General features: G+C 39.3%; 1 protein-coding gene across 1 annotated transcript in view; it reads right to left on the bottom strand.

The window, feature by feature from the left end:
* LOC129769628 (5-hydroxytryptamine receptor 1A) overlaps window positions 1-16933 on the bottom strand; it is a 220886-nt gene that overhangs the window by 11476 nt on the left and 192477 nt on the right. The window contains exons 5-6 of the mRNA XM_055772008.1: window positions 16742-16814; window positions 16209-16579 (exon numbers count right to left, since the gene is read on the bottom strand). Coding sequence (XP_055627983.1) covers window positions 16209-16579; window positions 16742-16814 — 444 coding nt within the window. The remainder of the gene's footprint in view (window positions 1-16208; window positions 16580-16741; window positions 16815-16933) is intronic.

Genomic DNA, 16933 nt, shown 5'->3' with positions numbered 1-16933 from the left:
AAATCTATCCTGTGTAAACACTCTGAGCTCTGGCGCTACTCCAGCGTACGAGTCTGTAGTACTTCCTCACCGGAAAGGCACAAGAAGTGGAATATACGCGACGATGAAATAAATCAAGCAGGAGAGAGAAAAGTAAATCGGTGAAATCTTTACAAACCCAAAAGGACCGCTGTGTCATTGAGCCTTAAATTTGAATACAGCGAGAAACTAAAAAAAAAAACACCACGGGACCCCATGTTGTGTATGTATCCGACCAGACGGACGCTTTTTAAATAAAGTGAATACAACACGAATGAATGGAAGAACTGCTATTCAAAAGAATTTGTTTTTCATGATTCATGGCCGTTGTTCATCTAGGGAATTATTTCCCTAGAAGCTTGCTTCAAGCAAGACTTCTTTCACGCACCTGTTAATGTGGTAAAAAAGAGGAATTCGGCTTACCATATGCTGACCCGATCGCTGGCGTGAGTTGCTCCGGTGGTATATTGCCATGTGACCCTCTAGAGACGATGACCACTTGTTTTTACCCTCTTCCTTTTTGTCAGTCACTATCCTTGCTTATTTTTCAGCTTGATTTGTCTTCACATAAGGCACTATTCAATCACTTTCTGACGTCAATTCCCTGAACAACGCGAGAAATGCACACGCACGAAGGCGGAAAATATTGCTGCTGCTGCTGCTGCTCACTGGTTTCGCTGAATAAGCGTTCACTGAAAGCCAAATGGCACCGCGGCGACAAGAACACGTGAAAATGTAACCCGAACAAACCAACCTGCACTACTGAGATACTTAGCGAAACCGAAAAACCTTTTTCGTTGAACTTTTACATCGAACTTTATTTCTTCGATTACACACTTGAACTAACTTAATTCTACAAAACTTAGAGCTTATAATACATTTCTAAGCCTAGCTAAAAAGAGAGAATCAATCTCCCTTTCCTACTCATTCAGATAACCAACCACGTGGTTATCTGCTCCCTGTTCTCAGCGTGGGATTTTTCCCAGCCTTTTCTATGCCTACTCATGCGTCATAAGAAGACGAGACCTAAACATACATCTTTATCACCTCTTGGGTGGCCCATATTGAGTGCTCTCGTCTAGGGTCTTATCTACAAACATTTTCATTCTTGTTTCCATCTTTCCCGCCGGTATCTGTGTTTACCGTAGAAAGAGGACCTAGACCAATCGAACGTATTACCGTTCGCCCAAGCTAACTCAAACACAGCCCGCTTGGGTTTGTTTATTGATAGTTGCTATGCTTCTCTTCGCATAGCATTCTGTTTCTACATGTTTCTAGCGCCATGAATCATGCGCGCTCTTATCGCCCTATTTAGTTGCCCAATCCTCATTCGGTTCTTGTTTGTTTTTCTTTTGCCTAGCGAGCTAATCTCGGCGAAGGGAGAAACATGTATTTTGCTGGCTGATTTTATTTGATTTGAATTTAATTAAAATGCGCCTATTGCGCTATAATTTTAATTTATACTTTGCGCCTGATTGTGCTTCTAATTCTACCATCTAAGCGGGTCCGTAACAGCCGTTGTTGTACTTAGTTATTGATCTGGCATAGCGGTACTAACATTTATGCATCAAAGAAAGCACCTCACAAAAAAGAAAACAACTTAATACAGATGGTCGATCAAGACTGATTTTCCTCAAAGGGGGACACCGAACTGGAGGGCCAAATTACATGGTATAATGACGGTATACTTTGTCATTTGAGATTGAGTGAAGAATTCGAATGTCTTGCGGCTTTTTTAAGGTATATTTAATCAATTTTGGGACTAAAAACATGGTTTATTAAAAAGTTGGTGGTTGTGCATGTAAATAACCTCTAAAAAGATAGAGCTACATTCGGATAATAACTAGGGGAACCGTGGGTAATACGGACAGTGGGGGTAATATGGACAGGTGGTTGATTTGTATAGTTACATTTTGAATTTTCGATTTCTGTTAATGAGAACACCTCCTACATGTTATTCTTTAATATTTGAGCCACCCTATGGCAATGAATACTGATCAAAAGTGGAAAAGGGAAACAAAAACCGAAAATCATACATGATTCAATGCAGTCTCCCGAAAAACACTTACACATGTCCACGCGATGTGAAAATTTCATGTTTTTGTTTGAATTCGAAAAAGATTTTCGCTAGTGTTGAAGGTCTATCCCAAACACGAACATTCACAAACATAAACATGTGAAAACAAACACGATGTTTATAATTCAAGAACATCATGTACAAACATATCACCCGATGTCGCAGTATTCATTGCTTTCGTTTCGTTTCTTTTCATACACGGAAATAAATTATTCATCCCAAAACATTTTCACAGAAACGAACTTGAAATTTAGTTCGCATTACAAAAGTTGCACGAACTAAGAGGCTATGAGTTCATGCACATTTTGCAAGTCTGATTAAATAATCCTTAGTTTCGTGCAAAGAAAACATTCCCTGAATAGAAAGAAGCTTTCTATGAGATTTTTTTGCGTGCATGTTGGCAATTGAAGTCTGGGGAACCGACTGCACAGCGGGCGACGTCGTACAAATGATGACCAAAAAATATATACCCAAAAATTAGATTTAGATGCAACCTTCAGCGGCACACAGCAGAACCAGCAGAGAAATTTCAGCGGCTAAAACACACCATTAATTTCTCGATGTTATCACAAACTGAATGAAGGAAAAAACTAAAAGCTACACCGAATACTAGGTATTCAAACAGGTTCATGTAAGTTGTTCTATGATGACAAGCATGACTCCCCAAGAGCTGCTGTCTTAGTAAATGCAAACATTAAATGCTTTCCTATTACAGAGTTCATTCAAAGGGACATCGTCGCTATCAGAGTGGAAGTTCCTACCGCCAAAGGAAGGGCCGACATCGTAATTGCGTCGGCTTACTTTCCAGGTGATGTTCCTGAGGTTCCTCCACGAGAGGTAGCGGCGTTTGTTAACTACTGCAGGGAAATTAACAAGGACTTCATTATCGGATGTGATGCCAACGCTCATCACACCATGTGGGCAAGTACGGATATCAACTACCGAGGTGAGTGTCTTTTAGAATTTCTCAAGTCAAACAACATAGATATTGCTAACAAAGGGATTGAACCAACCTTCATTAACGCTATCAGACAAGAAGTCTTAGATCTAACGCTGTGCAGCCCGGCTATTGAAGAAAATATCCATAACTGGCACGTTTCCGATGAGGCGTCTTTGTCTGATCATAGACACATTATTTTTGAATGGAACGGTGGCATGGAAGTTCATAGAGAATACCGAGATCCCAAAAAAACCAATTGGGATCGGTATGCTCGAGTGAACTCGAGTCTAAAACTCTAAACTCGAAAATAAGGTCGATTCAGCAGCTTGAATCAGCTACAAAAGAACTAAATGAAACGATAGTCTCTGCCTACAACAATAATTGCCCACTGAGAAAAGTTTCTTCGACAAGAAACGTTCCTTGGTGGAATAAAAGGCTCGAACGGCTTCGCAAAACGGCGCGTAAACTGTTCAACAGAGCAAAAATTACCTCGAACTGGTCTCAATATAAGAGAGCCCTAACTGAGTACAGTAGAGAACTGAGACGATCTAAACGAAAATCCTGGGTATATAACTGCGAAAGCATTGAAAATACCCCAATCGTTGCTAGACTCAACAAGACTTTGGCAAAAGACCACTCGAACGGGCTTGGATCGCTTAAAAAGGATGACGGTTCGTTCACAAAAACCCCCTCAGAAGTACTAGACTTACTGATGAAGACTCACTTTCCGGGATCTACATCTGTCCACTCGGATACAAATCCTGGCTATAATGGCGACACAATATGCTCTCGAAGGCGTCTCATAGGACCCGAAAGTGCAAAGGATGTCGCTAGCATAGTTGCTGGGTTAGTCTTCACGAGGGCCAGAGTAGTAAACGCGGTGAGATCCTTTCTACCTTACAAATCTGCAGGTGCAGATGGGATTTTTCCAGCCCTGATTCAAAATGGAGAATCAAAACTAATTCCGTCTCTAATCGAGATCTTTAAGGCAAGTCTGATACTAGAGCATATTCCTTCGATATGGAGACTTGTGAAAGTAGTTTTCATTCCAAAAGCCGGAAAACGCGACAAATCACTTCCAAAGGCTTTCAGACCAATTAGTTTATCATCAATACTGTTGAAAACTATGGAAAAAGTATTATATGAATACATAAAGTCTGTATTTATGTCCAAACACCCACTATCCAAATACCAGTTTGTCTACCAATCAGGCAAATCCACAATAACAGCACTACACATGCTTGTGACAAAAATTTAAAAATCTCTCTTGTGCGTTCCTTGACATCGAAGGTGCTTTTGATAATGCTTCTTATCTATCAATGGCACAGGCAATGAGAAGAAGACACTTCGATAATTGTATAGTCGAATGGATCCATGGCATGCTCACACACAGAAAAATCACCTCGGAGCTGGGCGGGTCGTCTAATTATGTGATTGCAACAAAGGGTTGCCCACAAGGAGGCGTTCTATCACCTCTCCTTTGGTCACTAGTAGTTGACGACCTCCTGACAAGTTTAGAGGCAAAAGGTTTTGAAATTGTGGGCTTCGCCGATGATCTAGTCATAATGATACGAGGCAAGTTCGACGACGTGATATCGAGCAGAATGCAGATGGCCTTAAACCTTACAAAAACTTGGTGTACCACAGAAGGTCTGAGCATAAATCCCTCAAAAACAACAATTATTCCATTCACCAAAAAGAAAAAACAGCATCTGCAGTCTTTATATCTTGGGGGAGTGGAAATAAAATGCAGCGCTTCAGTGAAATATCTAGGTGTTATCCTAGATGCTAAACTCAACTGGAATGCGCACTTAGATGCAATAATCAGTAAGGCCAATACAGTCCTATGGGCATGTTCTAAAATGATAGGAAGAACATGGGGTCTTAAACCAAAAATGGTAATGTGGGTCTACACTGCCATTGTGCGGCCTAGAATAACCTATGCCTCATTAGTATGGTGGCCAAAGACCAAGGAGACTGTAGCTACAAAAAAGCTAAACAAACTCCAACGACTAGCATGCATTGCAATTACTGGAGCAATGCGAAGCACACCCTCGAAGGCACTGGAGGCTATCCTTCATTTGCTACCTCTGAACCAACATGTTCAGCTAGAGGCTAAGAAAAGCGCTCTAAAGCTTAAACAATGGAAAAAAATACTAGACGGAGACAAAATTAGTCACTTGAGCATCCTGAATCTCTTACCCGTAGGACCATCCTCAGAGATGAACAGTGATTGGATGGAACCTAGGACTAACTACGACATTCCATACAGTGTAATCGAACCTTCTCGTTCAATATGGGATGAAGGCAGTCCCAGTGTTCGTAATGGTTCAATCATGTTCTACACTGATGGGTCAAAAATGGGAATCAGAACAGGTGCTGGAGTGTATGGTCCCAGAACAGAAATCTCTGTAACTATGGGAAACTGGCCAACAGTTTGTCAAGCAGAAATAGCTGCGATAATAGAATGCTCAAATGTCTGCCTTAAAAGAAAATATAGACATGCTAACATCTGCATATTCTCAGACAGTCAAGCGGCACTTAAAGCTCTAAATGCTTTTAAATGCTCCTCAAAAATTGTCTGGGAATGCATTCTCCTCTTACGGCAACTAAGTCGGATAAGTTCGGTACAACTGTACTGGATTCCTGGCCATTGTGGAATAGAGGGAAAGGAGCGAGCAGATGAACTTGCCAGGAACGGCTCAAGCTCACCTTTCACTGGTCCAGAACCATTCTGTGGAATATCTGACTGTGTGTTGAAAGGTGAGCTGAAGAACTGGGAAGACCGGGAAGTGTTAGCCAACTGGTTGGCGGTACAACTTAACCAGTCAAAAAAAATTCTCACACCGAGTATTAAAATTACTCAACAATTGCTGAGTCTTAATAAGAAAGACTTAGGCACAATCACAGGCCTTATAACAGGACACTGTCCGAGCAAATACCATCTCAAAAACATAGGTTTAGTGCAAGATGATATTTGTCGTTTTTGTAATACCGAAAGCGAAACCTCGGAACATTTGCTCTGTAATTGTGGAGCTCTAACTAGACGCAGACTTAAATAACTTGATAAGGCTATTATGGAGCCCAAGGAAATTTGGTCTGCGTCGCCAATCAGGATTATAAAATTTATCAAACAGAGTATTCCTGATTGGCACCTATCTCGCTATAGCTTTCAGTCTACTTCTTCATCAATAAGCAGTAGGTAAGCTTGAAGCGGAGTACAAAAAAATGGGATATACCACAATAGTTCAGAATAATGGACGCAGTGGTTCACATCCAACAGGGGGAAAAAAAAAGCTACACTTACACTACACTACATATGCTATGTGTGCATGCGATTGCATCAACCTTTCTTCTCCACTTCTTCGCTCGTTTTATAGCTCGTGACAGTATTGGCCATTTGTATTCAATAATCCAGCCAAAATTGTTGCTCCCGTGGTCGAGTGGTTACGCTTAACATGTCACTGCTGAATAATTCTGGTACTTTATATTAGATTAAAATTATAGAAATATTGTAATCAAAATTTGTTGTGGGTAACTAAACATCTCCGCCACGCTCTATCCAATTTTAGTACTTGTTCAAATAGCTAATTATAGCGAATGTTACATGAATTCAATATATAAATTGATGCGTGCACTAAATAATGATATCAATTGTGAAAAACTATGATATCAATCGACGTTTATTTTGTTCAGAACAGATAAAGAGGTTTATTTTATTTGCCCAATATTTTAGACGAAGCACCCATTGTCATGATAGGAGAGCATTTTTTCCATGTCAACATACTAACACACCACGCGTTGAGTGGTGGTGGTGTGGTGTCCAATTCGCTTCTTCTACTCTACGCACTGCCGGTGCTTGGGGTGAAAATGCAAGAGAAACTGTACACCATGTTCGAATATCATGTGAAACATTAGGATTAAACATCGTATGTCCAAGCATACTACGAATACAAACATGTCACATTTTCAAACATAGGTACGAAAAAATCATTCTTGTATTCAAACACAAAACTGCGAACAGCAGCGTGGACATGTTTATCCCGGACGCAGTGTTTTTTAGAAACATGGAAGACTGATTCCATGTGAGGATGTAATTTTAGCTGTTTCGATATTAAGCATTTTGAGTGATTGATAATAACAAAATTCAATTCGTTGATGGTTTTATTTCGGTTTGTCAATTAACAGGGAAGCCATATTAGGTATGTACGGAAAAGTAAATTTATTTTTGAGTGGAAAAATTTAAATTATTGAAATAAATGTACTGTTGGGGGAAAACGGACAGTTGCCAGTGGGAATGAGATGAACTGTGAAAAGTCTGTTTAATCTATTCCTAAGGTATGCCCTGCGTCTATAAACGGAAATCAAATCGCCAAATATGGACTGTTTAGACTGACTGGAACTAAAAGCAAAATAGTTGAGGGTATGTCCGTTTATACTGCTTAAAAGCACGATATAACTTCTGGGTGGATTAATTCGATTTTTTCATCATTTAACGGACATTCGTGATGAGTTGAAAAATGATGGAATTTTTTTCATCTGAGTTATGCATGAATATAGCTAAACATTTCTTCAGAAAACTGATTAAAAATAACTTTGTGAGTAATTCTTGTTAACCGTGTGTATCCAAGCTGATCATTTTCTGTTTTCATTCCCATTTTTTTATGCTAATTCAACCTTCTGACAATTGTTCTTGTTAGTTCTCAATGAACTTTTTCGCGCTGTTCTGCTGTCCTGCTCACACTCACATTAATTTATGCAGGTAACTGCATAAATCTACGTAATCTACGCACTATTGTGAAGTTTTGGACCGATTAAGAACCGCGATTAAGAACAAAAGGCCAGGTTTAATGACGAAAGAAGTGTTCCTCATCCACGATAATGCGCGGCCCCATTCTACTCGCAATTGAAAAAATTCAAATGGACTGTGTTCGAGCATCCTCCTTACTCCCCAGTTCTCGCTTCTAGCGACTATCACTTATCCCCGGTGATGAAACTGGCGTTCGGCGGTCAACGATTCGATAACACTGAAAAAATTTGTGATGCAGTTACATCATACTTCAAAATAATGGACGCTACGCAATTCATGCTCGGAATAGAAAAACTCGTGCCACGCTATGAAAATATCTCGAACGTTACGGCGATTATGTAGAAAAATAGAAAATAAAACGTAGATTACGAAAATCACCTCGTTTTTTGTCCTAACTTTATTTTTCCCCGATTTCTGAGGTACTGAAACTTATTTTTGGAACGACCCTCGTATATAAAGCTCAGACTAACAGATACATGAATCACTTAGATGATGATGATGAATACGGTACAGAGGTTTGAGCAAGTTCATGAGTCATTCAATATCTGGACGGAAAAAAAACGATCTATCGGACTCTGTTGACCAACTTGAGCGGTCATTTTGTTTTTTCATCTCTGTTGCATTCCGAGTCACCATTCCGTTCTTCTTCAACTTCTATTTGACAATTGCTCAATATCTCGGAGCGGAATTGAGGGCAGTTGGGTGGATTGATATCCTTCCACCCCGTTGTCTAGATCCCACTGTAGTACTTCTTCGCAGCTTGCTAAATCAGACCAGATTCATTGCGAGCTTTAATGTATGAGACAATAGTTTTTTTCAGGCACTTCTGATGGTATTTTTTGGTATCCGTCGTCTTAGTTGTCACGGAAATCTGGGATTATGGATTTTTGGGGTGAATCTAATGATAAAAATTTATAAATCATTAACTTTTATGTTTTTCACTTTCAAAGTGTTATTTAAATACACTAATTCAGATATTTCATAACTATATAATGTACTAATTTTTCTCATCTTTCAAATGAAAGCAACAGAAGCGTCCTACGTAGCGTACTTTTTTAACTAGAATCAGTTTTGGGCAAAACAGAACCCGTGACAAAAATAAAGTTCAATAACGCTGTCATTTTTGAAATTCGTGCATATACGTAATAGGATTTGTTTCACAAATATGATCGTCTATCACCAACTGAAAAATTCCTGATATATGTTATCTTTTTATGTGAGAAAGGTATTTTCTGATTTTAAAAGGATGAATCAACAATTAAACTCTTCTTTTATATTGAAAAAACACTAAATAGATGTATAAGAAACAATTGATTTTGTTTTATTTCGATTCGAATCTATACAGGATTCGATTATATACAGTGAAAAGAAATTGTAGATTGTACACTCATCATAAAAACAATAGGAACAGAGTGCGAAGTCGGAAATTTTAAGTGACTTTTGACATGCTGTAACTTCGTGAGAAATCAACGAATTTCGATAGGATGCTCTTCATTTTGAAGCTATAACTTTCAGGTATTAGAATATTTTAAGTACATTTTAAGTTTAAGTATTTTTATCTTGGTGTGTGTGGCAACAATATCGGGAAGAGATGAAAAATCGATTTTCCTTGGTTTTTTTTTTAAAGATTATTCTGAGCTAACACAATTTCTCGCTAACCAACTCAACAGCAAATCCAATTAACCTGATCAACCAGCTTTCATTTTGTTCCTAGAACGTTCCTATGGGGCCTTCCCATACAGAGATATTTCAGTTTGAATGAACAATTACCCCTTCGTCTCTGATGATGAATAATTCAATAAACAACTATCGCACCACATATCAAAAGACAGTTTCACAAACTCCAATAAATTCTGCACAAAATTGTCACATTGTATTGCACAAAGGAGATGTATTTAAGTAGAAATTAGCATTTAGAGCTCGATAGTTATTCTCTGGACAAAAACTGTCTTAGACAGAGTTGTTACATATAAGAGAGCGCTCATTTTTATGTTATCAAAAATAGGGTGACCAAAATTGTCGTTGAATTTAAAAATCTAACTTTCTTATCTTTATAGATAGAGGTGAACATAGTTCGACAATATTGTAGTCCTAGTTATTTGAGATATTTTTGTAGAACAAAGATTTTTTCTATCTCTCGAAATAACCGATATAGCGCCTTTTTTCTAAGTTACGTTAAAGTGACCATGAAAAACAGTTTTTTTTGCTCTAACGTTTATATTTAAAATACTACATACAAACTGTCTTCGGAAGACTTTTAGAGCATACTAAAATTTACAAATATCATATGTAACTACTTTGTCTGAAGAACAAATATATCCCACAAAGTTGGTTTTGGCGCTTTCTATCTAATTTGCATTAGGGTAACCGGTTTTTTTGCTTTAACTTTTATATTTCAAATTCTACATCAAAACTGTCTTCGTACGACTTTTAGATATTATCAATACCAATATTTGCGATGCAGAACTTGTCAATATATTAATCCTATTCAAAGTTATCGGTGTTTTTTTACCCAAAAACTCAGGATTTCAATTTCAATTTACTCAAACACAAAAAATAATAAGTTTTGAAAATATTGTATAGAATGAAATCTGTTCTGTCAAATTCCGTCAACAAACATTTTTTATGTTTGCCCAACAAAGAATGACAAACAAGTGAAAAGAGCGTGTTTTTGGGAAGAAATATCAATAACTTTGAGTGAAGCTGAGATATTGACAAGTTCTGCATCGCAAAATGTTTGTATTAGTAGGTTTTAAAAGTCTTTAAAAAAAAATTTCTCTAAAATTTTAAATATGAAAGTTAGAGCAAAAAACAGTTTTTTTTCATGGTGACCCTAACGTAACTTATAAAAATGGCGCTATATCGGTTATTTCAAGATTTAGAAAAAAAACTTTCTACAAAACGTTCTACAAAGATGTCTTAAAGAACTAGGACTACAACATTGTCGAGCTAGGTTTCCCTCTTCTATAAAGAAAAGAAAATTATATTTTTTTATTTCATCGACAATTTTGGTCACCCTTATTTTTGATAACATAAAAATGAGCGCTCTCTTATATGTAACAACTCTGTCTAAGACAGTTTTTGACCAAAGAATAACTGTCGAGGTCTAAATGCAACTTCTGGACCATTGTGCATTGATTGTGGAGTGGATAGTGATTGTGGAGTGGATTGAAAATTATGCTTGTTAGGGTCTGTCAATTGCAATGAAAAGGCTCCGGATCTGTGTGAGACAATGTGGGCGCCTTATGACGTTAAAAACTCCGTTCAACTTCAACCCTGGATCCCTGGGAAGAAATTGCATCCTCAAATCTCCGCCAGGAAATCTAATGTATTCGGAAAACACAGAGCTGCAGTAACACAGCGTCGACTAAGGAATTGTTCCCAGGAAGAACATAAGCAATTCCTGACTCAACAAAATTCGTATTGCGAAAATATTCCACAATTAATTTTAACAGAATTGAATTTGATACTCATTTTTGTATAACCTTTATTTTTTTCACAAATAAACTATACGATTGAATATAAACCATGATATTACATTTCATTCGATGATTTTATCTTTTCCAATGGAACTTGGATGAAAACTCTAAATGCACGGTGAATAGAGTCCTAAGTGCACGGTGAATGGTGACATAATACGGTGATAGGTGACTATAAGTTATTCCGGAAAAATGTTCAAAGCAACTTATTGACGTAGGACTACGTCTAACCGGAAGATATAGGGGGTGAAATGGAAATCTAGGCACTGAACAAGTAGGAAAAAATGCAAGATTTGAAACGCTTATAACTCGAGCATTTCTCAATAGATCGCAAAGGTTTTTGCATCAATTGATAGGAAATATATCTACGCATCTATCATAACGAATAACATTTCATTTTTCTTGAGATAAATAATTGAATAATTCTGAAATATCAAGCATTGTCAAAATGCACTATGTGCCCATTTTTGATTGGTCCATTTTGTGCTCCTCAAATCGTACCGACCAAAACGGGCAACCAGAGCAGCAGCGAAGTAGAATGAAACACGTTTGGAAAGGAAAAAGAAAAAAAAAATGAACGAAACATTGGTCGCAGTCTCACACATGAGTAATTCTCGAGCCAGCCAGTCAGCTTAAAAATCCCCGCTCCGCTGCCGTAACGATCATTCTCATCCAAACCGTACACCACATCGGTTCGCATCACAACACATCAACAAACCAACCCAAGCAGCCATGTCTGGACATGGTAAAGGAGGAAAAGTGAACGGAAAGGCAAAATCCCGCTCGAACCTTGATCTGGAGTTCCCGCTCGTGTTGATCTGGAGTTCCCCGCAAGGGTAGCTAGGGCGAGCGCGTTAGTACCAGTGCACCAGTCCACCAGCCGGCGTTATATAGTTTCGGCCGCCGAAGTGATCGAGTTAGCTGGCAAAGCTGCTCGCGACGATAAGAAAACCCGCATTCGGAACAGAACACATTCGGTTCGGTGGACATCAAGACAACAGGCAGTTGCAGCGAGTGGCGAGCGGCAAACGCAATCGCAAAACGGCAGCAGGTAGCAGAAGAAAAAAGTTTGTTCTTTTTACAATCTGCTTTGGTGGCAAATCCAGAACAAGGCGGCATCGAGGGCGTTCGAAATGGTTTTTTTCAAAACCACGAGTACTAAGTTTTGACGTAGGACTACGTCTAACCGGAAGATATATGGGGTGAAATGGAAATCTAGGCACTGAACAAGTAGGAAAAAATGCAAGATTTGAAACGCTTATAACTCGAGCATTTCTCAATAGATCGCAAAGGTTATTGCATCAATTGATAGGAAATATATCTACGCATCTATCATAACGAATAACATTTTACTTTTCTTGAGATAAATAATTGAATAATTCTGAAATATAAAGCATTGTCAAAATGCACTATGTGCCCATTTTTGATTGGTCCATTTTGTGCTCCTCAAATCGTACCGACCAAAACGGGCAACCAGAGCAGCAGCGAAATAGAATGAAGCACGATTGGAAAGGAAAAAGAAAAAAATGAACGAAACATTGGTCGCAGTCTCACACATGCGTAATTCTCGAGCCAGCCAGTCAGCTTGAAAATCCCCGCTCCGCTGCCGTAACTATCATTCTCATTCAAACCGTACACCACATCGGTTCGCATCACAACACATAAACAAACCAACCCAAGCAGCCATGTCTGGACATGGTAAAGGAGGAAAAGTGAAGGGAAAGGCAAAATTCCGCTCGAACCGTGTTGATCTGAAGTTCCCCGCAAGGGTAGCTAGGGCGAGCGCGTTAGTACCAGTGCACCAGTCCACCTAGCCGGCGTTATATAGTTTCGGCCGCCGAAGTGATCGAGTTAGCTGGCAAAGCTTCTCGCGACGATAAGAAAACCCGCATTCGGAATAGAACACATTCGGTTCGGTGGACATCAAGACAACAGGCAGTTGCAGCGAGTGGCGAGTGGCAAACGCAGTCGCAAAACGGCATCAGGTAGCAGAAGAAAAAAGTTTGTTCTTTATGCAAACTGCTTTGGTGGCAAATCCAGAACAAGGCGGCATCGAGGGCGTTCGAAATGGTTTTTTTTAAAACCACGTGTACTAAGTTTTCTAAATTGGAACCATTCCATAAAACAAGGCGCTTTTCAGGGCCATTAAACCTTCCAAAAAAGAGTTTAGGAAATACAGTTCAATGCTTTCTAAAACAATATCCAAAATAATAATAAAACACAAATTGATTTTTTCATAATTTTTTTGCCAGGATATGATGAGTATGTGAATTTGGCAGTTGTTCTGAGCTTATTGATTTTCACCAATTCTTAAATTGCTTCTAGATTGAAAGTACAGTAATTTACACTTATCTCAACATTTAGCTAATTGGACGGACCTGCAATGCGACATATGTAGTTGGACATTTTTGTAAACATAGAGTTCGGAGTCCAAATTTTGACCCCACATTGAAAGTCGACACTGTACCACTGTCATCGCAAATGTTCAATTACAGGTTAAAATTACCTCCAATCCGATACTGAGTGGTGGTAATGCGACGTGCCATTGAATGTAATTTACTGTACAACATGTCACAAAGATGGATGGGAAGAAATTTTCCAACTGTGAAAGCTGTGGCGAGTGGCAACAAATCGCTAAACAGGAAGGTTTAGCCGAACAAGATGGGGATATCGAGTGATAACAAAACAATAAACTCTTTAGATTGAAGATAGTTTTGTGATCCTGAAAAGGACCCTTTTTAGCCTGCATGTGAATCCAACGAGCGAACAAATCGTAATGAATGTATTTTTTTGCCATCGCTCCCTTTTAACGCTCATTCGTTCGTCTCGTTGGACTCGCCCCTCTGGCTGAGTCTGCCGATTTGTCTCTATCCTGTGAGTGTGTACCGCTAGAGTATAAAACACGCGGACCCCAAAAAAATATCTTATTTTCTTTCAAACCGTAAACCCGTGTGGTTGTACGGCATCGGCATCGTGGACGTAACAAAGGAGGACAAGTTAAGGGAAAGGGAAAGTCTCACTCGAACCGTGCAGGTCTCCAGTTCCCTGTTGGTCGCATTCACTGATTGCTCCGCAAGGGTAACTAGGCCGAACGGATTGGCGCCGGAGCACCAGTATACCTAACAGCGATTATAGAGTTTCGGCCGTCGGAGTGCTCGAGTTGGCTTGCAAAACTGCTCACGACAATCAGAAAACCCGCATCAAGAACAGAGCAGCTTCGGTTCGGCGCTCATCAAGACAACAATTAGTTTCAGTGAGTGGCAAAGTGTTTCTCCGGCACGTCGCATTAAATGTAATGTGATAACAAAAACACAACACCAAAGGTTCTTTTCAGAACCATCAACATATTCATAAAGAGTAAACAGTAAACTAATCCATTTTTCAGGTAGATAGATAGATATTCACGTAGGAGAAGAAAATAAAAAAATATATTCAAAATATATATTTAACAAAAGCTGTCCCCTTTGTATAGTTCTACGTCACTCCGGTTATGTCCCGACATTACTCACCCGTCTTTTTTAAATCAGAATCCTAAACTTTCTTATTTTTTGAGAATTGTTATACTTGGTAGAGGTATTCTATGGTATGTGTAAGTGCAGTTATCATTTTGTTATTACATCAAAAATTGAAGTTACACCAAATTTGCTTAAATGCACGGTGAATGGCGATTTAACGGTAGTCCGATTAGTGCCATCTTCATTTTTTTTTATATTTTCTGTATCAAACATGTATTTCATATAACGGAGAAACATGTTATTTGCAAATAATTGAAAAATCTTGAACGAGAATTGTGTCTGAAAATAAGATTATATTATAAGAACGAGTTTTGGTAGAAGTACTAGGAAATTTATAGTGAAAGGAAATTGTAAATGGTCAATTATAAGATCAATCAATGAACAGTTCTGCGATTGGGCCCATAAACGTTCGCTTAGTAAGGAAACATGGATGTTTTAATCTATTGATAATAAAAAATCCATTCTGAGCGAGACGAAGTTTGTCGGGTCAGCTAGTAACAATATATATTGCAATACATTTTTAGCGAATTCCCAGATCGATTTGTGCAAAAATCTCGTAGTTTCACCTGGAAATGACTTTTCGTGATGAGAACGATATTTAGTATTTCAAATTGTATTCTCAAAAAGTTCGGAGAGATGCAATCCTACGTCGAAAACAATTCTGGATTTTCACCCAAATGCTGAATAGCAATTATAATAAGTATGGCAGAATTTTAAACAACGGTATCAGTTCCCAAAACATCTGCTCGAATCATTTGACATCAACCCAACCATTTGCAACATAAATCAATCGGAGCACCAATTAACCGTGACACGATCGGAAATCACGCTGGAATTCCTGCGCCATAGTCACTTGCCTAGTACATCACTACCGTTTCAACCAATTTACGGTGTTAGCCTACCGTTAAATGACCTGTTTCACCTGTCCGCCATCGGGAAAAAAATGTTCCCCGTGGCGCGAAATCATGCTCTAATGAATGTCACGCAGTTTCTGCTCTCGACATTCACTACAAGTGTTCGGGTTGGAGCGGCTTTCCCCCACCATAACAGTAATTAGAACGACAATCAGAATTACATCGCAATTATCGCCCGGCCGATGTTTTATGTGTGTGTGCGTGTGTGCATTTGTATGTGTTCACGTCTGCCGCCCAATTGAGCATCACCGCATCATGGATATGTACGAGTATGAGCACGTGTGTCGAACATCGTCGGCTGGCATGTTATCAATGGCTTGTGGGTGTTTTTCCGCGTTGTTTACTACGCACAAATAAATCGTATCAGTTCCAAATAAACCAAACTCGACGGGGATGAGAGCTCACCAATATGTGATTAAACTATGTTGGAGGGGTAAAAGATGGAAATCACCTACCTTTTCCGAGAACGATACGGAAGAGTGCGTCGCGGCCGATACCCCTGTGGGTGTGGGGCAGGACGAGTTGTTGACCGTTCCGATTTCGGTCGTCGTAGTTGTTGTTGCGCCTCCGCCAGCTGCTGCTGCTGCCGCTGCAATGGAGCTGGCTGTCTGAATTGATGTACCCGAGGCTCCCCTGAGTGTCCCCGAGGCGGTGCCACCGACTGGCGTCGGTAATCTGTATCGATTGGCATGGAAACTTGACCCGTAGCAGTACATCAGCACCATCGTCGTTGGGAAGTAAAGCGCACAACTGGACAGTATCCGGTAGGAGGATTTACTGTAGAATGGTTCACAGGCCAGCAGGCCAGATTTATTGAAGTAGTACCCTGGCAGGAATGGGCGATAAAGGTTTCGAATTGAGTTAATTAAGGATTTGTATTGCCTGTATGGTACGTCGTCGTATGGTTTGCGACGATGCATTGTTGAGAATGGAATCAATTTTTGGGGTGGAAATGAATTATCGAGATCGCCATTCCGTATGTACTCACCTTTCGGCAGCACCAAAAGCCCGAAGCACGTCAAACACAAAATCCACGTGACGCTCAAAATCGCAACACAGCCCTGCGTAAAGAAAGATAGGAAAAAACGAATAATTAAAATCAAACAGCAAGTACCAGAAACGATTGCGTAGAGATAAAACGACGATAATCCCCGCTGTTCAATTGGAATTCACACCTTGT

The sequence above is a fragment of the Toxorhynchites rutilus genome, chromosome 2 (assembly GCF_029784135.1).
Source record: "Toxorhynchites rutilus septentrionalis strain SRP chromosome 2, ASM2978413v1, whole genome shotgun sequence".
NCBI lineage: Eukaryota > Metazoa > Arthropoda > Insecta > Diptera > Culicidae > Toxorhynchites > Toxorhynchites rutilus.
This window is presented reverse-complemented; position numbering and strand designations above follow the sequence as displayed.